Source organism: Lissotriton helveticus, chromosome 8 (genome assembly GCF_964261635.1).
Source record: "Lissotriton helveticus chromosome 8, aLisHel1.1, whole genome shotgun sequence".
Lineage (NCBI taxonomy): Eukaryota > Metazoa > Chordata > Amphibia > Caudata > Salamandridae > Lissotriton > Lissotriton helveticus.
In genome coordinates this window covers 385,625,427-385,652,474 of record NC_136069.1, presented here as the reverse complement: position 1 = coordinate 385,652,474, position 27,048 = coordinate 385,625,427, and the positions used below count along the sequence as shown (strand labels likewise).

Here is a 27,048-nt window from a genome sequence, read left to right as displayed (position 1 = left end):
ATCCAGCACTGGGGACCTGGATAGCAGGAACGCAGTGCACTTTGTCAAAATTGCACCAAATAACAGGCAAAAAAGTGGGGGTGATCATGTCCAAATGGGGGATTTTCTCACACTTACGAAAAGCAGTTTAGATGTAGATACATTTCTCTGAATTTGAGTGTTTTATTATCATACTTCAGACTAGCACCAAATGACACTATCTTTCAAAATTGTACAAAGCCCTCTGAGATTTTAACTCCATGAACAACAGTCGCTATATTAGCAATGTCAGCTCTGCCGGATTTGGGTTTTTCATTCACTAAGTGAATTGCTTTTTTGACTGGGGAGTAAAAACCGAGTCCACAGCTGGGCACCTCTAGTTTACACAAATTAAAGAATAATTAAAAGCTAGGCTTACCCAATATAATTTATAAGGGATAAAAGATGTTTATTTTGTTTTCAAAAAAGTATCTCTACAAGACACAGGTGTCTCTTGTCCCCAACTTTCTATAGCTTATAGGCTTGTCCGCTTGAGCTGATATGTAGGCACAAGAAATGATAACACAATTGGGTCCCTAGCCAGTATACTGATGTGAGCAGCTCCTGATCTTTTATGGTGATAGAGCCTCACACTTCCATCCTTAAACAAGCCTTTGCAATGCAATAGGTCTCGCATGTACATTAGTTTAAGCTATTGACATTGTAAATGACAAAGCCTTTTTTTTTCGTTTTCCTTTTTTTAACCGTAAATTCAAGGCATTGTCATTTACAATGCCAATAGCTTAACAGCAAGAAAGACGGCAAATGTCCCTTTGAAGCATGTCTTTTTGTAGGCTTACAGTATAAACCATAGCTTCCTGTGAGCTACATGCATGTGCAAGTGGAAGTCAGATTAGCTTATCTGGGGCTTTGTCCCGTTATTATGGCAGAATAGGAAAAGAAGCTTTCAATAGTCTCCTCAGAGGAGTCCTCATTTGCTCTCCTTATTGTCACAAAAGAGGTTGTCTGTGCCGCTCAGAGAGATCATGTCGGGCTAGGTGCAGGATATGGAATGCAATTTTGATATAACACTTATTAAAACAAGCTATTTAATGTTGAAAACTAAAGGAGTCCCACATCTCTCACCCAAACGCTGCCCTTGTGGTAAAGCTTGGGGGTCTGCAAGAAATGTGAACCATCGAAACAAGTGCTGTAAATGCCAAAGAATCACAAGCCATTGGAAGTAACGACTGGGAGACTCTACAGGAGAGGGGTGGAACTTAACCTGAAATTTGATGCAATGACAAAATGTTTAGACCATTAGTGACCCATAGCTACGGAGAATCGGACACATTAATTATAGATGGGCGATGTGGAAGAGTGTTAGGACTCATTTCCATAAGGGTTCTGTGATAGCAAAGCACAGAACTAAAGAGCACATGTTGCACCATCCACACACACACAAGAGTTTTTGGGGAAGGCCAAGAGATCTCGACCAACTAACTAGAGGGACCCCACAGTAAGTGAAACCAAAATCTGCAGGTAAGTCCGCTAACCCAGACAGGCATCCATTAAAGGAGGGAGATTCAAAGGCAGAAATTGAACTACCAGGTTGTTTGCCACAAAATTTCCAACTGTTGTGATTGGGCTACTGTCATTTGTATATTTAAGAAATTAGCAACACAGCCTATAACAAGCATTTACAATGCAATGGTTTCGCCTTTGGAAAAGTTAGAGCAGCGCAGCTATGCAGTTTAAATTCCCTTTATTGGTATGTCCGTGTGCTACATACAGCACCTGGTTACACTAGTGTGCTAGGTCCTTTAACGGTAAAATACACTCAATCTAATCACCCTACAAATGGGGTGCCAAATAGCACAGCTGAACGCCTTGCGCCAATATACTGTGTGATTCTTGACAAAAAAAAATCACATAATCTCCCTGGGCCTAAAAAACATGCCTCCTCCCCTCTATTATATAATCCAAGGGCTCCAACTGCCGTGGCCAAGTTTGTGCTTCTTAAAACTGCACAAAAGTGCCTTTAGGGTTCAGAGAGGGGCAGTGCGCAGGGGCAGTGGGCAGATTGTAGGCCTCATGCGTGGGCAGTGTGCGGGGAGTGGGGAGTTTTAAGGGTCACTCATAGGAAGTGTTTAGGGGCAGTAAGGCGTTTTTAGGGTCGGCTCAGGGTGGCAGCTAGCTACAGTAAGGTGTTATTAGGGCCCAGGGATGGATAGGGTATGGCTTACCAATGTGTATTTTAGTGTAATTAAACCACAATCATTAAATAACATTTTATGAAGCAGCCGGGCTCGTAGTAGTAAACACCACATAGAATCACACCGTCCGTAGTGCAAACCTACAACGAAGCGCCAAGAGGCGCTGGGACACGCGCTGGGCGCATTGAGGACTCCTGGTCGCTGAATACCATTCCTAGATTAGCGTAATCTAGCGCCTAGACGCCCAATCCGTCTGGATTGTGTCATTGTAAGGATCTCATTACATAATCCAGAGCACCTCACCGAGTAACCACCTCGATGATATTCAATGTATCGACATTGGAAGGATGAACAGCTAAGCCACGGCTCGGCTGGGTGCTTTATCTGACATAACCTCAAGGCACTGGAATTATGCATCGGAGGGGGGCACATTATGCAGCAGGGTTGACTGAAATATGAGGCAAGAAAAGGCAAATGGTGCAGCGTCATGCAACGCATTTGCTGATAGCATGACATCTTGTCATTTTTACCCTCGTTAAAACTGTCTGGGAACAATAGTCTGCAGCTCGTCTTAACACACAAACACAGCAACAAGCCTCAGAAAGGAGAGAAGACAACCTTACGAGGGGCTTCCACTGCCCGCCATCAGTTGTCACTGCGACTTTAGTAACGTTTGAAGTGTGTGAAATAGAAACGGATTTGTTTTTTGTTCGAATCATGCCATGGTGGAGCAGAGGACGAATTATGCAGCAAATGCAGCGCTTCCATAATGTGCGGAAAACGTCGCAGCCGCACAATGGCACAGCTCCAGTGCGCTGCAGGACGTGTGTTTGTGTGACTGTTTGCCTATTGGTGCAGATGTGTAGGCATCCTGCAATCTTCGCCCGTGTGCACCTGTGTGGGGTGTCGGTGTGTCTGTGTGTTTCTGTCCTCTGTGACTCTGTGTGCACCTGTCTGTCTCTGAGTAGTCGGACGCGTCTGCCCCCCTGTGTCTGTCTGTCTGCGTGTGTGACTCTGTCGTTTGAGGAGTTGTGCATGGCTATCTGTTGTCTGTGTGCCTCTTTGTATGTTTGTGTTTGAGTGTGTCGTACTTCAGTAGTTGAACGTGGGTATTGTATGTGTGAGTTTGTGTGTGTGCCTATTTGTGCATTTATGTTTGTGTGTCTGTCTTTGTGCACAGTTGTGTGTCTCTTTGTGTGTCTGCCTTTGCATAGATGAATGTGTGTGCTCGTGTTTGTGTCTCCTTGCCGTCTGTGTGTGTGTACTCTGTGTCTATGTGTGTGCTTGTGTGTGACTGTTTGTCTGTCCGTCCGCGGCTCTCGCAGTGAAGTGTGGCAGGGTCGGGGCAGTGCCTACAGGGCAGAGTCCTGGTATCCCCCTCCCCCCGGGGTCTCCCGATCTAAATACTCTATCTGTACTACCCTGAGTGACCGCCACACTTTTCTGAACCCGCTGCCCGTTTCACGGAGGCGGATGGCAACCGATTTCCTAATCCAGGCCCTCAGCTCCGTACTCTTACCCCGGCGGCCAACTTGGTGAAGCGTAGAAAGGGAGGAGGGAAGGAGCCCCGGCCACGAACAGAGCTATACAGCAAGCCGTAAAGCGAGAGGAAGTGCTGTAAGGCCGTGAAATACGCTTGACATAGAAATAAAACTACAATTTGGCGGCGGCTACTGGACAAAGACAAGCATTTACACACGGGCTCAGGGGGGGGGGACGGGCTCACGTGGGTGGTGAGATCTGCACGGTTCTAACGTCTTCCGCTGATCCTTACCTGATCGCTGCTGCCCTCCTCCTTGCTGCCGGTACGGATTTGCGGTGGGGGCGGGCACCACAATGTGCCCCGCGCCCCCTCCGCTCCACCCTCGTCAGGCTCCTCTCCGGTCTCCCTCCAGGCATGGGAGACCGGCAACACCGGCAAAGGCTTCCCCCAGGCAGGGGGAAGCGGCAAACAGCAAGGCTTCCCTTTCCCTCCCCCGGGCTGCGGGTGCGGGACTTCCGGTCGGCCGCGAAGGGATTGGCCGGCCGGCCAGGTACTTCCGGGTCGCCGCGGGCAGCGCGGCGGCCCTCGCTAGGCAGGCAGGCAGAAATCGCGAGGTGGGCACTCGCTGGGGGCGTGAGAGGACACGGACGGCGGGAGGGGGCGGGAGGGGGCGGGAGAGGACACGAACGGCGGGAGGGGGGCGGGAGAGGACACGGACGGCGGGAAACGTGCACAGGACAGCAAGGGGGGCGGAAAGGCACACGGAGGGGGCGGGAATGGACAGCGCATCTGAATTCACTTTCAGTGAAAGGGGAGGGAACGGGAAAAAACGTAACTCCGCCCTGGGAAAAAATCTCCGGAACGCCCCCGAATCTGGTCCAGCCTTGATGGACAGATCCAGCACTCAATGGCTAGCCTCCATTTATGGAGCTAACCAATGAGAGCCGGGGGACGTTCCAGGAGTCCTTATTGACGACATAGGATTTCACCTGCGCTGAAGAGCTGCGCAGAGCGCAGCCTTCGGCAGGCGAAACCCAATAAATCAATGGTCAATCAATACCTTCCCTTATAATAATCTCACTGTGGCATGGACAGCTACTGTATGTCAGTCTCATTAGAAACAGTGTAATCAGCTTCTAAAACCAATTACTGTATATAAATAGTTTATCAGTTCTCAAAACTTTCTTTTTTTTGTTACAATAAGCAGTTATTTTATTTGTATTGGTCAAACACTTTACCTGACTAAACGACACACCTACTTAACGGATATAATAGATACCCATGTAAGCCTGATATATGTGACGATAAAACTGTATTTGTTGTAGACACGCAGTAAGCCGAGGCCAGGCTATTATGGCTAGTTTGCGAGCATTTCTTTTTAGAACTAATGTGTTATTTTAATCAGAGTGTAGCAGGGACAGACGGACCAATGCGGAAGCGGACACGATAAGAGACTGGTGGGCAGCTACCCCCCTTTCACCCATTTCTGTCTCCTCTCACCAGCAGGTCAATCCTTATATTTACAACAAGTGGTACGACGACACGGACTCACCTTGGACGTCCAAAGAGGAAATCCGACACGGCACCTTTAATCCAGGACTCCCTCAGAACGAGACTCCTCCCCTCGGGTGCGTCACCACGGCAGGAACGTCAAAAGGAGGAGGAACCCGGAACTGGACGGATGGCGTTTCCCCGGAGAGCGAAGACGGAGAGTGCGAGAGAGGGAGAACCGAGAGACCGAGGAGAGTGGAGGAAATAGACGAGACGGAGCAGACGCCAGACGACCGAGGCAGTAACAGTACGCCAGGAGGCCAACGTCCTTACGAGCCGCCCCGCCACGCTTCCACGGGAGGAGCATGGCTCGAACAGGTACGGGGCAAAGTTGCGGGTTGTGTGGGTCTGAGTAGTCAGTCTACCAAACACGCCTATAAATAGTGTAAATACCTGTACAGACCTTGCATCCCTGTTCCCTTCCACAAGCACGTGAGCACAGGAGACTCAGCTGTAATTACCACTCGGTGTCCCTCACTCCCCGGTCCCTCACATTGGAAAGGTCCCGAACAATTCCCCTAACCTTTGCCCTTGTGTTTCTCTCTTGTTTTTGGGTTCGAACGGACTGGAGCGTTCCATCGGTACCAGCCAAGTCTCAGCCTGGCGTCACCGAAGCATACAAAGACGGACCCTGCAGCCTTTGCAAGAGAAAGAATAACAAGCAGACAACGAAGAGCATATCTTAAAATAAAGCCTTCTTTAAAAGCACTTCTCAAAGCCTGACTCCATTACTCCTGCTCCAGTCGCCCCTCTAACACAGAGGCATTTTAGTAAACAATCAAACCGAGGATTTTAAACACCTCCTAATTTGCTTTAAATTAATGAAAATTCGAGGAGGAGCTACGCTTGCAACCAAGAGGGCCGCATAAGCTCCCGGCTCCGCCGACCTCCGCCAGCAGCTCGCAAATCCTGACAATTATCCTGAATTCGCACCGGACTCCGGTGTAGCTGTAGTGTTACCGAGTCTAAAGGTGCAATCCCAAGATTTCCATCTTCTCGAATAATGAAGATATGCCGTGTTTCATTCTCGGCCTAACCCAGCGCGAAAGCCGGGGCCTCGATTTCTAACCCATCCGGGTTGGAGATGAACAACATCGGCCTCGAGACTTGGGCTGCGTCCGGTCCCCCTAAGTGGAGTGCATCCTGACTGGTTTGGATGGCGATACGATGGTCGGTTGATTCCGAAGACACAACGGCGTGCTGCACCGGTTGCTGTGGTCAGGGGTCCGTTGCCCGGAGATTTTTGCTGCCCGCCCGGGGTCGACGGGCTCGGATCCTCGCCGAAGGCGAAGGTGTCAATATTGCAAGGTTGATAGCGCCCACCGTTGCCATCGGCCCCACCTGTGCCTGTTACCCCGGAGTAGTCGACCTCCGGGGTTCAAGGCCCGCTCGGTTGTTTTGCTAGAGGGGATGGAGCGGGTGGAGACTATGCCGTCGCTGCTGACCGTAATGGCCGCCATTGGGGCTCTCCATTCGCAGGTCACTGCCATCATCCAGAAAATTGTTGTAACAGTTGACTCTATCAGCCTGAGACCGGACGACGACCCTTCGATACGTTTTAAACAAGCTGTGTTACCCGCGCAGCAGGGTATGCCTGAGACTGAGGGCCCGTGCAGAAGCCAGATTTGGTGTTTTTGTCCGCTCCTAAACAGCAGCTTGCGAGCCTGGGACCACCATAAGCTCAGTATGCTCAATGCCGATACCGCCCAAGATGGACAGAGATGATCTTCTACGCCTTACTAAGTTTTTCAGTGACTATCGGAGTGATTCATCGTCCTTTTCCTCTCTTTTGGCGCAACCACGTTCTTTTGACTTATCTTTGGTGGACAGTTATCTCCGTTTGACTTGTGGTCTTAAGAGTACTGATGTCTTGGCTTCCTTCCCACCAAATTGACTTTGACTTTATTGAACGTTTCGATTCTCCTATTGAGATGGCGGTTCGAGCGGAGAGGGCTCGCACGAAAAATCGGAGTGGCCAGGGTTGAATTTGACTGTCTGGGTTTGACGAAATGGTTTCATTTGACATGGGATTTGTAGTCTATAATGATGTGGGAGTCTGGTGATTCTCCAAAATTCCCCCGGTTGGTTAGTAATCGTTGCTTAATACGGTCTTGTTTATAATTAGGGGTAGTTTGCTTCTGGCGGGGGGTAAGGGAGACCGGGGGCCTGCTTGATATCTCCTCCTCCACTCTCTTCCTTCTTTTAGGGTAGTTCTGGGGCGACAGGCACGCTGCTAGTGGGGTTGGGCCGTAGCCATTGCAGGGGTGCAGGGTGGGGGGGTTTATTTTGTCTTTGTTTAGTTCTATGGCCTTTTTATTTTCTTTCCCCTTTTTAAGAGAGGTGGGTAGTTTATCCTGAATCGAGTTCTCTCACTTATCGGGGTGTCTACTCTGGTCTTAATTATCCTGAATCGTGGGTGGACGGGTTTTGCAGACTGTAGCTTATCGGCGTGGTCGACCGCACTGTCTCTCCGTTTCATATATTTCATTATGTTAGCGTTTCATACTCTGTGTATTGATTTCTCTGCATTTACTTCCTCACCTGCCGAATGTTGTAATGTATTCTAAGTATGACACCTGATATGTGTAATATCTCCTCTTGTTTTTTCTTCAATAAAAAGACTTTATAAAAAAAAAAATGAAAATTCAAGAAGGTTTACAGAGAGTGTATCCTGCATACATTAAAAGCCTTAACTACTATGTAGGATTATTGTAAACAAACACTTTTTAGTTAGGATAAAATCGCATTGGATTTTCTGAGAAGCAAAGCTTTTATGAATTTTCCTCGAACCGTCAGGGCATTTTAAAACACGTAATCGCCTGAATTTGGAGGAGCAAATTAAACCCATCAACATGTGCACTCTGGCCTACCCTAAGAAGCGTCCAGGGGAGGGACGCTGCCAAATTACTACTGCTGCCAATTCTGCGCTGCAACGCTAGTCGAGACCTAAAAAGGAGTAAAATTACCCCTCCAACCACCCCTAACCAAGGCCAGATTTAGACTCAATTTGATTAAGTCACAGGTATTTCCACTAATGGGAAACTTTGCCTCCTCGGAAATTGGTGGTGGGAGAACGGGGGGTGGGGGGCAGTTAAACTAACTGACTATTTAGGTATAACGATCCCACAATCGGAGTAGCCGTTCCATGATCACATGTTCAGTGGATGAGCTGGGGGATAATGGTCAACATATAGAGATGGGATAGATCCCTCCCAGTAATAATGGGGAGGGTGGTTGTCATTAAGATGACATTTTCGAGAACTCCCTTTTACATCTCTAGTGGACTCTTTAGGGGCTTTTGGTCTTTTGTAGCATTCAACAGTAAATGAAAATCCTCAAATTTCTGGAGTTAAATCTAAATAAAGAGTTGAATCCTCCACAATAGGTCTATTATTGTGAAGGAAACTCAGGCAGTGTCCTGTAATCCACAAATTGAGTTTTCTTTGGAAATTGGCGGATTTTAAATTACCAAGGGACTCAAATTTGGTTTCCTTTATTAATGAAATGTGTACGGTCTGGGAAGAGCCACAACCCCTGTATCTGATCACCCATCATCCAGCAGTCTCATACATTGGTGGTTTATCTGTCTAATGTATTATACACTACTACTGGGTGGTGGAGCATCAACACATGGTTGTGGCATTGAAGTGGCTACATACCAAACCCTAGTAATACAAACTGTACACTTGAGGATGTATGCTTGAGCAGTTGACGAAGTAATGCTCAGTAGAAGAGATTCCAGTTGTTGACGTAGTCTTCCCCAGTACTTCAGGTCTGGGACAACACTAAGAAACGGATGGAAGAATCAGTCCTATTCACAGTGGGACAGCTGCTGAGATCTTGTGCAAATGGTTCAATTAACACCCAGCATAACTTTACACATTTTTAAAAACATATCAGCATACACAGATTAGAGCAATTTAAATGTATCACCGTCGATAGACTATTCTATGTGCAAGAGTATGGCTGGAATTTATGGAATCAAGATTGGCCCAACACTTTATGGTCCAAGAGCAGTGAACTGACATATGTAAAATAATAGCTAGACATGCGGGGTTCACCTTAAATGCTCAATTGCTTATTGACTTCTTGTCTTCATTCCAAAAATAAAGACAGGTCTTGGAAAACCGTATGCGCTTGGCTCGGTTACTAGCCAAGCAAAGCAGAGCAATGGGTTGGATGCAAGCAGAGGATGTCTGTGGAGAGAAAGAGTTGATGGAGCTATGGAGGATCAAATTCAATTTATTGTACTGAAGGATAGACAAAGGGACACACACAATGTGTAGCACCAATATTTACATACCTTTGTTTTTTAACATATACCCGATATGGGCATGACTGAAAATCATAATTGGGCAGCTGAAAACAACTGCTAAAATTTCTGTGAATGTGATAATGTACCATAAACCCTCATTGACTCTTTGTGGATCGCTGTCTGAATACTCCCACTTTTTCCTTTTTTTTTTACAAGTAAAAACCTCAATGAAAACAGTATATAATGGTAAACTGCATTTATTAATTTCACAAACTTCCCACTCCCACCCCAACCTATTTCTTATGGATACTTCTTCACACACTTCCGCGTGTTTGACAATTTACATAGTCCCCTGAATCTAGATTCGGTCTGGAAAATACTTCACTTTCAGCAATGGGTGCTGTGAGACACTGGAGAAGCTGTACAAGCATCACTATATGTGAGGTCATAACTATTGAACAGCTACATCTCATGCTCATGACATTTTTTTTCTTTCCAAGGACAAGACTGCATTGTACCTGTGAGCACCCACTGCCACAATTCATTGTTCTGACTGTTCCCACATGAACTCTACGGTATCAAGTTTTTATCGTTCAACTTAACATCTAAGACTTGGCAGGTCAACAGGACGAGGGCAAGTGTCTACTCACCTTGCTGCCACTTGTCCTCAGACCAAACAAGCACAGAGGAGCCTGGAAATCACAGTTGTAAAAGTTACACAGTTGTAAAAGAACGGTCTTTGCTCCAGTCTAGATCTGGTTGCTATCTAACGAATAGGGGAGCAAGTCAGCTGGCCGAATGGCCTTGAGTAAGGCAGACTTTGTCTAGAAGAGGCCTCACCAAGATATTTGTGCCTAATTTAAATATTTGCCAAGTGCAAGAAGCAAATCCTATGGTAGCCCAACAAAGAGACAGAGGTGCATGATCCCTATGTACCTTTGGAGAGTGGGAGATAAAACTAAAGTGCTCCCACCCCTGCTGCAGAGAAAAACAAGCATTTGCAATGCAATAGGTCTCGCATTAGGAAAGTGTGAGCTATTGGTATTGTAAATGCCAATATGTGTTGGCTTTGAAAATATATAAATTAATAGCATTGTTATTCACAAAGCCAATAGCTTACACTTTCCTAATGCGAGTCCTATTGGCTACGGCAATGCTTGTTGGTAGCAAGCGAAGACAGTGCTGCTGAGTGATGCTCTTGTAGTTGGGCTGAGTGATGTGGTGGTGTCCCAGACTGATGCGGTGGTGTCCCAGACTGATGCGCTGGTGTCCCAGAGTGGTGCGCTGGTGTCCCAGAGTGGTGCGCTGGTGTCCCAGAGTGGTGCGCTGGTGTCCCAGAGTGGTGCGCTGGTGTCCCAGAGTGATGCGCTGGTGTCCCAGAGTGATGCGCTGGTGTCCCAGAGTGATGCGCTGGTGTCCCAGAGTGATGCGCTGGTGTCCCAGAGTGATGCGCTGGTGTCCCAGAGTGATGCGCTGGTGTCCCAGAGTGATGCGCTGGTGTCCCAGAGTGGTGGAGTGATGTGCTGGAGTCCCGGAGTGATGTGGTGGAGTCCCGGAGTGATGTGGTGGAGTCCCGGAGTGATGTGGTGGTGTCCCGGAGTGATGTGGTGGTGTCCCGGAGTGATGTGGTGGTGTCCCGGAGTGATGTGGTGGTGTCCCGGAGTGATGTGGTGGTGTCCCGGAGTGATGTGGTGGTGTCCCGGAGTGATGTGGTGGTGTCCCGGAGTGATGTGGTGGTGTCCCGGAGTGATGTGGTGGTGTCCCGGAGTGATGTGGTGGTGTCCCGGAGTGATGTGGTGGTGTCCCGGAGTGATGTGGTGGTGTCCCGGAGTGCTGTGGTGGAGTCCCGGAGTGCTGTGGTGGAGTCCCGGAGTGATGTGGTGGAGTCCCGGAGTGATGTGGTGGAGTCCCGGAGTGATGTGGTGGAGTCCCGGAGTGATGTGGTGGAGTCCCGGAGTGATGTGGTGGAGTCCCGGAGTGATGTGGTGGAGTCCCGGAGTGATGTGGTGGAGTCCCGGAGTGATGTGGTGGAGTCCCGGAGTGATGTGGTGGAGTCCCGGAGTGATGTGGTGGAGTCCCGGAGTGATGTGGTGGTGTCCCGGAGTGATGTGGTGGTGTCCCGGAGTGATGTGGTGGTGTCCCGGAGTGATGTGGTGGTGTCCCGGAGTGATGTGGTGGTGTCCCGGAGTGATGTGGTGGTGTCCCGGAGTGATGTGGTGGTGTCCCGGAGTGATGTGGTGGTGTACCTGAGTGATGTGGTGGTGTACCTGAGTGATGTGGTGGTGTACCTGAGTGATGTGGTGGTGTACCTGAGTGATGTGGTGGTGTACCTGAGTGATGTGGTGGTGTACCTGAGTGATGTGGTGGTGTACCTGAGTGATGTGGTGGTGTACCTGAGTGATGTGGTGGTGTACCTGGAGTGATGTGGTGGTGTACCCGGAGTGATGTGGTGGTGTACCCGGAGTGATGTGGTGGTGTCCCGGAGTGATGTGGTGGTGTCCCGGAGTGATGTGGTGGTGTCCCGGAGTGATGTGGTGGTGTCCCGGAGTGATGTGGTGGTGTCCCGGAGTGATGTGGTGGTGTCCCGGAGTGATGTGGTGGTGGTGTGAGGCGTGCAGCAGTGTGAGGCGTGCAGCAGTGTGAGGCGTGCAGCAGTGTGAGGCGTGCAGCAGTGTGAGGCGTGCAGCAGTGTGAGGCGTGCAGCAGTGTGAGGCGTGCAGCAGTGTGAGGCGTGCAGCAGTGTGTGGCGTGCAGCAGTGTGTGGCGTGCAGCAGTGTGTGGCGTGCAGCAGTGTGTGGCGTGCAGCAGTGTGTGGCGTGCAGCAGTGTGTGGCGTGCAGCAGTGTGAGGCGTGCAGCAGTGTGAGGCGTGCAGCAGTGTGAGGCGTGCAGCAGTGTGAGGCGTGCAGCAGTGTGAGACGTGCAGCAGTGTGAGACGTGCAGCAGTGTGAGGCGTGCAGCAGTGTGAGGCGTGCAGCAGTGTGAGGCGTGCAGCAGTGTGAGGCGTGCAGCAGTGTGAGGCGTGCAGCAGTGTGAGGCGTGCAGCAGTGTGAGGCGTGCATGGCGTGCAACAGTGTGCGGCGTGAGGTGTGCAGCAGTGCGTGGCATGCAGCAGTGGGAGGCGTGCAGCAGTGGGAGGCGTGCAGCAGTGGGAGGCGTGCAGCAGTATGCGGGCTAACAAATGCGGGGAAGCTAGACTAAAACAAAACCCAAAACATCGCCTCAAGCCGAAAGCAAATCTGTTACTGGGGGGGAGGGGGCTGTAGCTGAAACTAAATAAAGATGACTTCGCACATTATGGGAATGCTTGCATGTTGATTAAAGCCCAGGCCATGGTTGAAGAAGCAGCACAGACGTGCTACGTTTATAGGAGGAGTGGTTCTGCCTTTTGTTGCAGACACCGTGCAGTGGCCACAGTTAATGTGTGGTGCAGAGTGGCAGCACAGCAGCACGTCGTGGAGCATCAGAGCAGAGTCAGCTCTCGCAAATAGAAATTCCTCTGTTGTCTCTGTGTTTATTTCGGTTGTAATGCAAGGAAAAACAAGTTTAAGATGGAAGGACTAGCGCATTGTCGCATGTACCTATGTGGGCACTAATCAGGAAATACGATAAAAAATGTAAGTGGTCTGGTGTGAAAGATGAAGCGGGCGGCCGTGAAGAGGCGCTGCGCTGATTAAGGGAAAGGAAACACGAACAATTGCATGCTGAGCTTATAATGGGAGTAGTTTGTAGGCCACAAGTAATGATGGTGATCCATGGGGATGAACAGACAATCTCTTGGCATTGCTGTGGGGGTGGAGCGGGAGCGCATTCCTTTTAAGTCTGATGCAGGGGCGGAGGAGCGGATCCTTTGAAGTCTGATGCGAGGCATAGACAAATGGTGGTGTGACGTGGCGTGCGTGATCCGCAAGTTTGGTAGAGTGCAGAAAACAAAAGAATAAGAAGCATCACAGGCCTCCCCATTTTTAGGTCTCTCCTGAGGCAGCGCGCATGCGCTACCCTTGAAAGACTTTTAGTAATGGGGCTTTAAAAAGCTGACCACACGCTTTTTGTGCATCCTAAAGTGTGCGGTTACGCGCACGGGTATGCACACGGGCGCCATCTGGCTTTCTTCTCGTCATGGCTCATTAAGTGCATCGCTTGCAGGCACCCTTACAGCGTGCGCACACCACTCGCCAGACGTGCCTCCTTGTTTTTTTTTAGTAACAACTAAGCATGGGCGAATTTGCCAATTGTTTTTTATTTTTGCGTGTTCGCGGGGCGCTTTCCGTGTTCACGGGGCGCTTTGCGTGTTTGTGGGTTTTTTTTGTGCGAGAACGCAATGCGCCCTCTGGTTCATCACTGACACCCTCTCGTTTTCCGTGCCCTTCTGCCCCACTAGTTTTTGTGCCCTTCTGCCCTCTGCCCCACTAGTTTTTCGTGCCCTTCTGCCCTCTGCCCCACTAGTTTTTCGTGCCCTTCTGCCCTCTGCCCCACTAGTTTTTCGTGCCGTTCTGCCCTCTGCCCCACTAGTTTTTCGTGCCCTTCTGCCCTCTGCCCCACTCGTTTTTCGTGCCCTTCTGCCCCACTCGTTTTTCGTGCCCTTCTGCCCTCTGCCCCACTCGTTTTTCGTGCCCTTCTGCCCTCTGCCCCACTCGTTTTTCGTGCACTTCTGCCCTCTGCCCCAGGAAGCACTAAAAGATCAAATAAAGCAGGTGCTCAGTTGAAGCTCAAATTCAGAGCTTCAACTCGAGCACCTGCTTTATTTTATCTATTAGTGCTTCCTGTTGAACCTGACGCTTGTAACTATTTTAGAATGGCGCTGGCAGCTTGCCGGCGCCATTCTAAAATAGTTACAAACGTCAGCTTCAACTTTTGACCCCCAATCCGTTCCGCTCGCGGATTTTGCGGCAAATTCGCGGATTTCGCGGACCGCGAATTTGCCGAAAATCCGCAAAATCCGCAAGCGGAACGGATTTTGCGCCCATGCTTAGTAACAACTCGGCTTCTTTTGTTGTGCCCAACGTTCTTGAACACATCTTGGCATAACATAAAGGGTGATGGGAGGTAGAGCCTTAGTGACGTGTTTTCGTTGCTATTTAGTCACTGTAGGAAAATCGTTTTCCAGTTGAGATTCCGTGATTCATCAAATCGCATTCTAGCTGGGCAGACTCACCTTTCGATTCACGCCTCCCTTGCTTATACAGACTTTTTTCACCCTACGGCTTTGTGGACTTTTGTTTCCTAGCAAGGTGAAGGCAAATTTCCTCGCAAGTGCACATTTGCCTCTCACTGTTGCGCACACATTCCTGCTATGTTTATTTAGTTTGGTCTAAAAGCACATTCATCAGATGTCTTTCCTGCCAGTCACGGCTGAATGTTGTCTGCATTACGCAAGCATTAAAATCGTAACCTTGATCAGTACAAGAAATCAGAAGTGCTATTTGTAGCCGGGCTTGGTCAGATATAGTCGATGCATTGTGCTCTGTACCTCAGCCTGAGGTCTGACTGCGCTCCGTTCACATCGCCCAACAGAGAGGTAACCAGTCGCTACTTTTACACTTTGAATTTCAGCGAATTATTTGATTTGTGGAGTAGATTATCCTCCTTTTGGGTCAGTTGTAAGGTTTTTTTTCCTTTTCTTTTCACGAACATAAAAAATTCTAATTAAAAGCTCCGGAACTTTATTCATGGGGAAGCAGCATACGCGTTGTATGTGGTGACTGTGGTGAGGGTGGAACAGGCATCCATATCGAGTTGAAATAATAATCCGGCTTTGGCTGGGTAATTTATGCACACGTTTGTTATCTGCCTCCCTTTAAGGCTCGCTTGAATATGACGTTTGCAGTTTTACCATTTCCTTTTAAGAGCACATTTACTTGTTTATCCATAAAGTAAAACTTTGTGGATGGAGATTGCAGTTGAACCCAATGCTTTTGGCCTCTCTGCAGTCTGAGACGCATGAGACAGGCGAAGTCACGGCTTGACCTACATTTGTTAGGCATCGGGTGAAATATAAGTTGGATGCAGACCTTGAGCTCGCATTTGTGTTGGAAGTGCTGGAAAACAGAGTTGGTTTAAAGGCTCCACCAGTGCTTCATTTCATGGTCTTCCTTCTCTTCCCTCTCTCGGGTACTACTTCCCTTCACTCCTCTCTGTCCATCTTTCGATCGGTCTTTCTTTTCGCTCGACTGTCTCTTGAGCTGCCCGCTCCCCCACTGCCCCCGGCTCAGCCCATCCACTCTCTTGCCACCCCATGCAACCTTTTCATGACCTTTCCCCCTTGTTGTTTCTTTTCCCCCTCTCTCGCTCCCTTGAATTACTCCGTCTCTTCCACTGTTTGCTGCCTCTTCCCCTCCCTCCTCCACTGTCACACTAGATGTCTCATACCAACAAAGATCCATTTCATAGAAGTAATACTAGCATATTCAGATTCCATGAGTGCACTAAGCAGGGCTTCAGGAACCCACCTACATTAAAGAGACCAGCGAGAATGAGTGACAAGCCCAGCCGCCATTATGCTATATTAAAGAGAAGCAATACGTTTCAGGGATAAGTAAACATTAACTTACTGCTTTGATGCCACAGATCACAGTGGTATTTCCAATTTTCACCAAGGCAGACCCATCTGCAGTAGTAATAGAACCTGGAAAGAAATTACAAAATGCCAACACTGTAACAATCAATAAAAAAGGCAATTTAGGGAACAAGCTATTTCTTAAATATTTGGTACGTATGCTGCAGCATGATTGACCACTGTAGGCAATATAATAGGCTTCAAATAATAAGTCCGTGTTTGGTAGTCATTATGAAGCAGCTTCAAGAAACAGAGTCGTCCAGACATGCAGGTAATACAGTTAATATTGTGGAATACAAACATAAATCAAATGCTAGATCACAAATTCATTCTAGTATAATTTATGACACTTGGTCCGTCACCTCTGATTTTATCTTCAGTGCAATGAACCACCTATAAATGTCCCTGGGTGAACGAACATGTTTACAACAAACAACCTGCTAGGGTTTTAGCTTTTAACTGCAGCTTTAACCTGTTCAACCCGTGTCATCCTAAATGAGAAAGACACTTTCTATTACCTTTGCACTATGTAGAATGAAGTAAATTATAATTCTACCTTAGATATAAACAGTTCTGAATAGGCAATCCACTTTGGAATACAGGATACTTGCCAAGGAAGCCTGACAATTCCAAATGGCATGCTTTTATGGAAATGTAAGTGGTAATATGGTTCAGGTGACGGAGCCATGTGTGCTAATGTACAAAGAAGGTTGTCTCATTTTTCACAGTGGCACAAGTCCAATGCCACCTGAAATAATGCCCACCATGTCATCTCCAAATATGGTTTAAAAGTTACACTAAGTACAAGGAATACTGTGAGTTTATTAAATAACTCACTGAATTGTCGAACTCCTCAATGATAAAACTCCTGCTGTAACCACATTTCAGAATCTGCTGTATTAGATTGCATATCCATAACTCACCAGAAAAATGTCCGATAATGGTGGAGTGATTTTAATTGTACATACTGTGACAACTGCGAGTTTACCTGAAAATACTGAGGAGATTTCACCCATGATTTTACAATTATTCCAGAAAGTGAAAAACGAAGGATGGCATGCAGTAGGGAAAAACATTATGTTCCACTCCAGGCCATGTCACTGAAGCACTACAAGCACCAGAGATCGTGTGCCGTGTCTACACTGATCGAGAACAGAAGACCTCATACAACAACTGTCATCCAGGGGCTGCCTGACAGGAAGAGCTGAGGTAGCAAAGTCAGTCAAATGACAATATAGAGAGGGACTGCTAGTCTTGTGGATGGTCAAAAAAACAAACAAACAATATGAAATGTAATGAAAACTAGAACTAGGCAACATGACATGAAGAAAACATTTGAATACTATCTACTTTGATGTAGAATTTCAAATAAAATATTTCTTCAAAGATACTGACCATGTTCACAATCTTACATTTAATAAAATCCTCATTCATCAGGTTCAGTCCCACAAACTTTAGATAACTTCTTTTCAGTTCATTATCAGTATAGGACAGTGGGAGGAGACCTTTTTACAGTTAGGACTTTGAGCACTATTCTGGTTTTTTTAAAAAAGTTTTTCGGCAGCCACCATACCTCTAAGGTCATGAATTGATATTTCCCCTTATACATAACAAAGGCAAGCAAAATTCAACTCGGTTTTCAACACATCTGGCTTTATAGACTGCAACGGAGAGCTGTTTTGCTGTTATGGACTTTCAATATGAAGAAAACTATCATGAGCAGACATACATCATCTATTTGACACACTAGTCAACAGTAATTTCAAAGTAACTTTAGGAAACAAGTGATGCTTCTATGTGCTAAAGAGAAGCTCAGCCAATCACTCCAGTTCTTACCTATGTTAACAGTTGTAGTTCTAAATCCACCAAGCTCTCGTCCATCTGGTCGACAGTTCTCTTTCTAAATGCAAACAAAATGCTTATAAACATCAGCTATACAGTATTGTTAGAGCTGGATTTAATGTTTGAAAGACCATAAATTACCATTGCCTATTTAACTAGCTCCAACAAAGTAAATATTTAGGCTTTAGCATCATGAGAAGCTTAACTGTGTTAGTGGTCTGGAAGACACGCAGCAGAACACGGACAAAGGGAGTCTGACAAACATAGAATATAATTAAGGTACTGATTTTATGAACTCACCAGAAATGTTCTGTAATATTCCAGAGGTTCAACAGTTCTAAACAAAAAAAACGGTGTAAATTAGGCTCTGGAATAAAAACTTTGGATACAAAAACCTAGACTATTAAAAGTCCTGGTATAGTAGGTGTATTTCTCAAAGATATCTTATTGTAGGTGCCCAGTGTCAGTTATCACATAGTAAATACATGCATTTATGTTCATATGCTTTTCATACGTTGGCAGGACATGTACATATTAAAATACTGTATGGTGCAGTCAACTGAAACAAACACAGGATCGTCATAAATAGTGTGGGGAAACTGTCACAAAACATTTACAGTAATACATTTCACACTCTGTAGAGGAACACCAAATACTCAAACATCATTCAGAGACGGTGATGCCAGTGGCCAATATGTAATTTCGATATACATGATAGACTGCATCGCGAAAATCTGTTGAGTGGCCTGTATATCAAACTCACATGTTATGTTATGTTACTGGGGGTTTTGTAAAGCGCTCAGCTGCTCAAAGAGCGTCCCGGCGCTATAGATCCTCACACAAACACCAGCAACTAACATCATACAGCCATGCGGCACCAAAAGCCACAGACAGCCTACAGAGCAAAGAGATAGGTTTTAAGTCCCTTTCTAAAAGCAAACAAACTGGAGCACATTCGCAGCGTCAGGGGCAGAGTGTTCCAGAGACGAGGGGCAAGGTAGCTAAAAGAGCGGCCTCCACAGCGCACACGTCGCACTGACGGCACGATGGCATTGGCCTGGGCAGCCGACCTCAAGGGTCTAGATGGTAGGTAGAAGTTGACCCTTTTCTGCAAATAACCAGCGCCTTAAAGGCTATAGTTAAAGCCTTAAAAGCGATGCGCTTTCGGATCGGCAGCCAGTGCAGAGTCACAAGGAGGTTGCTCGCCCTGGCTCTTCTAGTAAGGCCAAAGATTGCCCTGGCTGCCGAATTTTGGACTATCTGCAGAGGGGTCAACAGATATTCAGGAAGGCCCAGGTAGAGGATGTTAGCATAGTCCAGGCGTGATCCTATCTGGGCCTGCACCGTGATCTTCTTGTGCTCCAAAGATAGATATGGCAAAAACTTTCTTAACATCCTTAATATGGCAAAACACTTCCCCGTCAGGCCAGCAACCTGGGCCGTGAAGGAAAGAGTGTTATCAACCAACATGCCCAGATTCTTAGCTGTGACAGAATCGATTGCCGGGGGAAACATGTTTGCAGGCCACCAGTGCCTCCATCTTAAGTCTGCAGGGCAGCCAAAGAACAGTATCTCGGATTTGTCCGAGTTGCATTTGAGGCCGCTTTTCCCAAACCAATCAAACACAAACTCCAAACATTTCCGGATGGCTACTCCGTCGAAATCACAGCCCCTGTCACAAGTGAACAGGAGCTGCGTATCGTCCGCATAGGACACGACCTGAGCCCCTAACTCCTCCACCCGAGCCGCCAAAGGTGACATAAAGATGTTAAAAAGGGAGGGGCTGAGTATGGAGCCCTGCGGGACTCCAACCTCAAGCTGCGGCATAGGGGCGGCAAATGGGGGGGCCCACATCGTTTGTCTGCGGTCGGCCAGAAAAGATTGAAACCATTCGAACACCGTTCCCCTCAGGCCAATCTCCCAGAGTCTTGTCAGGAGAAGGTCGTGGGGAACGGTGTCGAAAGCAGCCGACAGATCAAGCATGATGAGCAAGGCCTTTCCATGACAAGAGTTTCCTTTACAGCCTCCGTCACCTCAAATAACGCGGTTTCGGTACTCAGGTTAGATCTAAACCCCGACTGAGACTGATGTAATAAGGAATTAACCTCTAGAAAGCTGGTTAGGGTGGAATGTACATGCTTTTCCGCAATTTTGGCCAGGGCGGGCAACAAGGAGATTGGCCTATAGTTGGAGTGCAATTTGGCATCTGCATTCGGCTTTTTAATAAGGGGGAGAACAAGGGCCTGCTTCCAAGATGAGGGGACTTTTCCCGAGCTCAAAGACATGTTAATCATAGGATTGATAATTGAGTTCAGGGCAGGCGCCAAGGTCGCAAGACACTTGGCAGGGCAAGGGTCAAGTGAAGAGCCAGATTTCAGGTTGGACAATAGATCAAGCGAGGCCTGAAGCTCTAAAACAGGGAAGCAGTCCAGAATAGGAATGTTTGTGTCTGATACAGATGAATATGACCATGGATTAAAAGAGCCGTCAGCCACTGAGCCACGATCTAAGATATTATGGGCTCCTTGCAAGGCCGACTGGATGGTACGAATTTTATTAGAAAAAAATGCCGCAAGCTCCGAAATCCATGGTTCAGAAAAGACAGACGTCGGAGCACAACAGGAGGGAGAGATAAATTCTTTTACAATCTTAAAGATCTCTTTGCAGGAATTGTCAGCTTCCTCAATCCTTTTAGCTAAAAAGGATTTTTTCACTGCCGTAATCTCCCTGTGATATTCCTTCACTGCTTCTCTATAGGACTGCTTGGCAGATGTATCATACTGCCTCCGCCAGGCTCTCTCCAACTTCTTTTGCCAGCCAGTGTAATTGAAAACCACGGAGCCGATGCTCTTGCCCGTTCTGACATTGTATGAGGAACACCAAGTATTTTTTAGTCACCACCACAGCTACCCATACAGATCAAACCGTTGCTTGTTTTTGCATTCACCTACATAGTCTTTGTTTTAATTAAGATCTAACAAGCTACACACACACCAACCAGATAGATGCAGTTGAAGCCTAGAAAAAATACATTTACCTTCAGTTAATTTTGCATCTCTTTTTGTAACAACGGCACACAGTGGAATCCATGGCTTCGTATTTTTTTAATATAGGATAGATAACGTGCAGGGAGTCTGTCTTGCTCCCCCTCAGAAGTCGCACAAACAATTTATTAAGCTTTCAGCATGGTTTGCTTTAATGCAGGTTTTAGGTTATTTATTTTTTCAATTTAATGCCACCCAATACTCAAAACAGATGGTGTTGCACTCAAATGCTTGTGCATCTGAAATAACTGATGCTACAAAACTGCAGTACTTTAATGTCCCTCGTCCTAGACATTACAATGCAATAAAGTCATTACATTAACAGCACAGCTTAACATGGCCCTATAGGAATGTTCAAAGTTTTCTTATTGTTTCAAGGATAAATTCTCTCAATTTTTATCTAAAAATGTGGGCATAATCGCCATTATCAGTTCTTACTGTACAGTTACAATGTCAAAATAAATTGATCAACTGGTCCATTTAACTGAAACTTAAGTCATAGAAACTAGTATTAGTGAAGTTTGGTATTTTCTTTCTTAAGTACGACAAAGCAGAATGTAACCAAATGACCTGGACCAGAAAAAGTATGTGTTATTTCTCTGCAAATTGCGGTCAGTCGTTGATGCTGTGCATGTACAATAAAAGGAATTAACCAGCCATAATGAAATATGTGATGGAGACCTGTGAGCAAATTATTCCTCTAACACGGCAACATAAAGGTTGCAACGATGACAAATGTCTTCTTTCAAATGTTTAATTTTAGATGGACTTCTTATGGCTGTAGAGGTGTTGGACATCGGAGCTCTTGTAAGGTAGTGTCTATCACACTATTCTGTCTCAGTTGCGATCACTTTTTAACTTCTTTCACACTGCATTCGTGCCTTTTGCTCCATTTAGTTGTAAAGCTATTTGTCCCCCCAATCATTTTTCAATTCGACAATACTTTGGATGTTTTTCAGCTTGTTTGTCTTGTATTCACATGTGATTTCACATAAAATGATCAAATAACAGGATTTTCACATTTGAAAAAAGAAGAACAAGCATCATATAAGCAGAAATGAGGGTCTCTAGTTGGCAAAGGTTTGTGCCTTTGTCCAAGTAGGGACCCTTCTTCCTAGTAAGGGTAAGGGGGATACACTTCTAAAATAACCCCTGCTCACCCCCTTGGTAGCTTGGAATGAACAGATACTCTTATCTCAGAGGCAGTGTGTAAAGCATTTGTGCACACATACAATAATACAGTGAAAACACTACAAATGTACACCACACCAATTTAATAAAATAAATAATCTTTATCTAAACCAAGCAAGACCAAAACGACAAAAACCCACAATACGGTAATCAAAATATGACTTATAAAAAGGTAGAAATAGTTCTGTTCATAGAAAATGGTGGATGCAACACTTTCAACACAAAGTACTTTGGATGCGTCAAAAACAGAAGCAAAAAGGGTCGCAAGGAAGGTGATGCATTGGTTCCTTACACACATGAAAGGGGATGCGTTGGTTCCTTGCTCCGGGGGAGGTGATGGGTTGGTTCCTTACTGCTGCGCAGTGGAGGCGAGGTGTCTGTTCCCTACCAGACAGGAGGTTATGCGTCAGTTTCTTGCTGCGTGGGGAGGTGATACATCGGTTTGTTACTGTGTTCCCCAGTGATTCGACAGACCTGGCGCCTCGAGGAGATGCGTGACAATCCGGAAAGATGCAATGCTTGAAGATCCGGGATGCGCTGCGACAATTCCAGTCGTGTCACTTTGATGCGTCAGTTCTTACACAGCAGGACCTGCGTCAGAGACACTGCCGTGATCTCGGACATCAGAGATCTGTGTACAGGACTCGTCGCACAGCAGACACTTCAGCCGCGGGCAGGCGCTGCGTCGATTCTTTGACTGCAGCATTGCGTCTGAAATTCTTCTCGCTCCTCTGTGATGCGTCAGAACCAGGCGATGCGTCAATTTTCTTTCGTCTTTTGCAGTTCCCAGACCCAGAAAAAACCTTCAGAGGCCCAGAACACTGGTAGGCACTTCTTGGCAGGTCAGAACTCCCAGCAAAGGATTCACAGGGTACTGGGGGTGAAGTCTTTGTGTCCCTGAGACTTCAGAACAGGAATGAGTGAGTGAGTGAGTGAGTAAAACTTATATTGCGCAGACAATAACCCGAAGGTATCAAGGCGCCTAACAACTAATATCATAAGCAGGAGCTTATCACCATTACATATAGGCCTGCACAAAAAGGTGGGTCTTCAAGGCTCTTCTGAAAGCCTGGAGAGTGGGAAGGGATCTTAGTTCCAAAGGGAGGGAGTTCCACCATTTGGGCGCCAAGGTGGAGAAAGCCCTACCCCCCATTTAGTTCTCCTAAAACGGGGGGCTGACAGAAGAAGTCTACTCGAAGAGCGTAGATTCCTAACAGGAGTGTAGCGAAACAAGATGGATCCTAAACCCGTAAGACTGTTTTTAGCTAGTGCCCTATAGGTCATGCACAGGGTCTTAAAGCGGATACGATCCTCCACAGGAAGCCAATGTAATAGCTTTCTAGGCGCTGTGGCTGAGGCCCGTTTGGGAAGGTCCAGGACAAACCTGGCAGCAGCATTCTGGACTACCTGCAAGCGCTGCAGTAGACTTTTGTTCAGTCCCACATACAGCGCATTGCAGTAGTCCAGCCTGGAGCCAATCAAAGCAACTGTAAGCTGTTTCCTTGCCTGCACTGATAGGTAATGTCTAATCCTTCTGAGGATGTAGATGATGCCCCAACAGGTAGAGATGGTTCTGTTAACCTGTTTGTCCAGGTTGAGGGCGGGATCAATCATGACCCCTAGATTTTTAGCAGAGGAGGTAGGGGTGGGGCAGGCTCCTAATGAGTCTGGCCACCAACTAGATGACCAAACATCCTCTTTCCCTCCAAACACCATCACCTCCGTCTTCTCTCCATTCAGTTTTAATGAATTGTAAATCATCAGGAAGCACGCCCTCGGAGATCTTCCTCAAGCAGGGGACACAGCAAAGTCTGTAGTGTAGTTCCTATATTCCCAATAGGCTTTGCGCATTGGAAGAGTATATCCTGTAGTTCAGACGTAGGACTGAAGTCGACTAGGTCTCTACCGAATATACTAGACTTAATTGTGTGTGTGCCCGCTAGCTCAGAGGTCACTAGAAACTTTCTCGAATGAACAAGAAGGGATTAGTTTCTGATAACTGCTTAAAACATGACAACTTTGTTTCCCAAGAATAAGAAATACATCTCTAGAGTCGCGGAAACAATAGATAGTTATTTCACTCAGTCACTCGTGCATGCCTAGTTTCACTAGAGGTGCAGAGAAATAGAGAGACGGGCGTTTTCAATAAAAGGTTTTAATTGAACAGTCTTCTTTCTCAAGCATAAGAAATGAACTGCTGCAATTGTAATACTTGTGGTAAAGTACAAAGCGTACAGTACGGAGAGTATTATAAAATAATATTGTAAAAGCATGATATGGTTTCTAAGCCATAAAATACATGAAATACATACAGTGATCAATAATGACTAAAAGTACTCAACTGGTGTTTCTAAAATACACCTACCCTGGTGTACCTAACCTAGGTCTAGTACACGGGAAGAAGTAAGTAAGGTGTAGCCTAGTTTTAGTATTCTTTGCCAAGAATCTATTCCAAGAAGTCTCTTGGGTCTAATCAGCTCCGTACCTTGGTTTAGAATGACGGAGGTCTTGTATCTCCCTCTCTCAGGACTCGATTTCCCAGCAACCCGCAAGGGTAGCCTGGAAACACTGGACCTGGATTTCTCGGCTGGAGAAAGTACAGCGTCTCTCAGTGCGTCTGCTGGAGGGTCGGCTTCCTTCGGCACTTGCTGCAGGAGCGCGTCGGGCAAGTAGATAGTCGAACTGCTTTGTTTGGACAAGTGTGGGCATATTTATACCTTGAAGGTGCAGAATTTGACGCAAGATTGGACATAATAACGTCATTACAGACTTAATTCTCTGAAAACTCCATGATTTCTTGGATAAATTAATATTCATGCAGGGGGAAGTCCCTGACTGCTGAAGGCGGGTTTTTCAAAGAAATCGTTGTAGATTTTCGGAACTAGTGGAAGTAGCCAAGCCGTATTAGGACTACTTGAGCTATGTCTTAATATGGTTATGATTACTATGCCTATATAAGGATACGATATTCTATACCTATATAAGGGCATGAATCAGGAAAATTACACTAGGGTCCTAATACGCTATACAACAAGTCCTTGTCCTTTCCTTGGGAGAAACAGCCACTGCAGGCCAACCCCAGTCAGCACACAGCAAAGGGGCAGTACTTCTCAGTTTTTCCAGCTCTTCACATTGGCAAAGGTTCCTCTTGAATCCCAGAATAAATATACAGTTAAGGGGTCTGGGCCCTAACATTTACAGTCCATTTCCCTTAGATCTCTGGTGTCATAGAGGCTCTGTGCTCAGTCAAAACCAGTTCTGTCCTCTCTGGTGCAGCAACCCGGCAGGAGGTGGAGACAGCATTGTGTAAGGCAGACCAGGCCCATTCAGGTGTGAAAGAAATCTCCTTCCCCCTACTTTGAATGCAGCCCAGGTCTATTCAGCCCAGCCCTGACTCACCCTGGAAAGGCAGGACACACCTCACCCACCCCCCCCCCCTTCATGTGCTGTCTGAACAGAATGCACATCCCATGCCCCTGTCACTCCAAAGCCAGACAGTCAATACACAAACCTAGCAGTAGCACACTGGATGGCTGAGCAAGAAAATATCCACTTTCTAAAAGGGGAATTTTCAAACAGAGCATTTAAAAATCATCCTTGATAAAAGATGCATCTTTATATTCTCAGTTCAGGCATTCCAAACTCCATTTTCCTATCTTGTTCCCATGGGCAGTTATACTTATAAGATGTTATTAGTGAACTCCTCATTCTATACTATACGACATATCTTTTCAATGGTGAAAAATGAAATTGGCAGTATTTCACTTTCAGGACCTGCCACACACATCAGGACATGTCCTACCTTTCACATTCCCTGCACACTGCCCACAGGGGTACCTTGGGCCTACCTTAGGGGTGACTCATGTACGAAAAGGGAAGTTTAGGGCCAGGCAAGTGGGTGCACTTGCCACAGACAAGGTAGTACTAGACTGCAAAAAGGCACTGCAATGGCAGGCCTTAGACCTTTTTGCAAGGCTGCTTCTGTGGGTGGCACAATCTGTGCTGCAAGCCCACTTGCAGCATTTGACTTACAGGCCCTGGGCACTCACAGTGCACGGTACTAGGGACATAGTAGTAGGTCAAACAAGCCAATCATGGAAACCCCAATCCATAATAACAATTTACACAGAGAGCATATGCACTTTAGCGCTGATCAGCAGTGGTAAAGTGCCCAGAGTCATAAAACCAATCAAAACAGGGTCAAAAAATAGGAGGTCATAAAGCAAAAAGTCAGGGGACAAACCCGCTGAAAAAGCCAGGTCTAACAACCCTACTCCAGCCTAAAGCCAGGGTAGACTAATCAATCCTTTGATGGACTTCACTGGTTGAGGCGATAGAACCTACACCTTGCACACAACAGCAGAGGTACGTTCTGGTTCTACACCTTGCTGAACCCAGTTGCATCCCTCCGTCCATACCCTCAGGGCCCACTAAGCTAACACATGGGGAACCCTCCTTCTCACCTGTGAACCTCATCTGTGCAGCGACTAAACTAATTATGCTAACAGATGTGTCCCAGAAGGCAGACAGTACACACAAGGCCAACACTGTGGTGTGGCCCAGTCCACCCCCGGGGTGCGACTCCTGTAAGCCCCCCCAGGGGCCACCTAGCCCACCAGGACAGCCAGCCACAGGGGCCACTGATAGTTGTCAGTGCTGAGAGCTAGGCCTTTCATGGTTCTCTAACCCCTGTGGCTTCAGTCGGAGAGTGGGATCCGGTAGCTCAAGGTACCTGGCACCCTTTGTTTAGTCTCCCTTCTGTCAGGTCAGGGATGGCATCCCGACACTTGCCCACCAGCCCAGGGTCTCTACCCGGCAGCAGGACAGGAGACTGAGGTGGGCTTTTCCACACCCGATCCTCCTTCCTGAGGCTATGTACCCTCCCACCTGGAGCGGTACCCCATTCCAGAATTGTCAGGGCACCTGTGGAAGGTGTCTTACACAATTTGCCCGC

At 46.9% G+C, this 27,048-nt stretch overlaps 1 protein-coding gene across 2 annotated transcripts in view; it reads right to left on the bottom strand.

The window, feature by feature from the left end:
• The window catches only part of EXOSC8 (exosome component 8), a 238,937-nt gene that overhangs the window by 208,603 nt on the left and 3,286 nt on the right, over positions 1-27,048 (bottom strand). For both annotated transcript variants that reach the window (XM_078657200.1, XM_078657199.1), the window contains exons 2-4: positions 18,160-18,196; positions 17,854-17,917; positions 16,013-16,086 (exon numbers count right to left, since the gene is read on the bottom strand). In XM_078657200.1, coding sequence (XP_078513326.1) covers positions 16,013-16,086; positions 17,854-17,917; positions 18,160-18,196 — 175 coding nt within the window. The remainder of the gene's footprint in view (positions 1-16,012; positions 16,087-17,853; positions 17,918-18,159; positions 18,197-27,048) is intronic.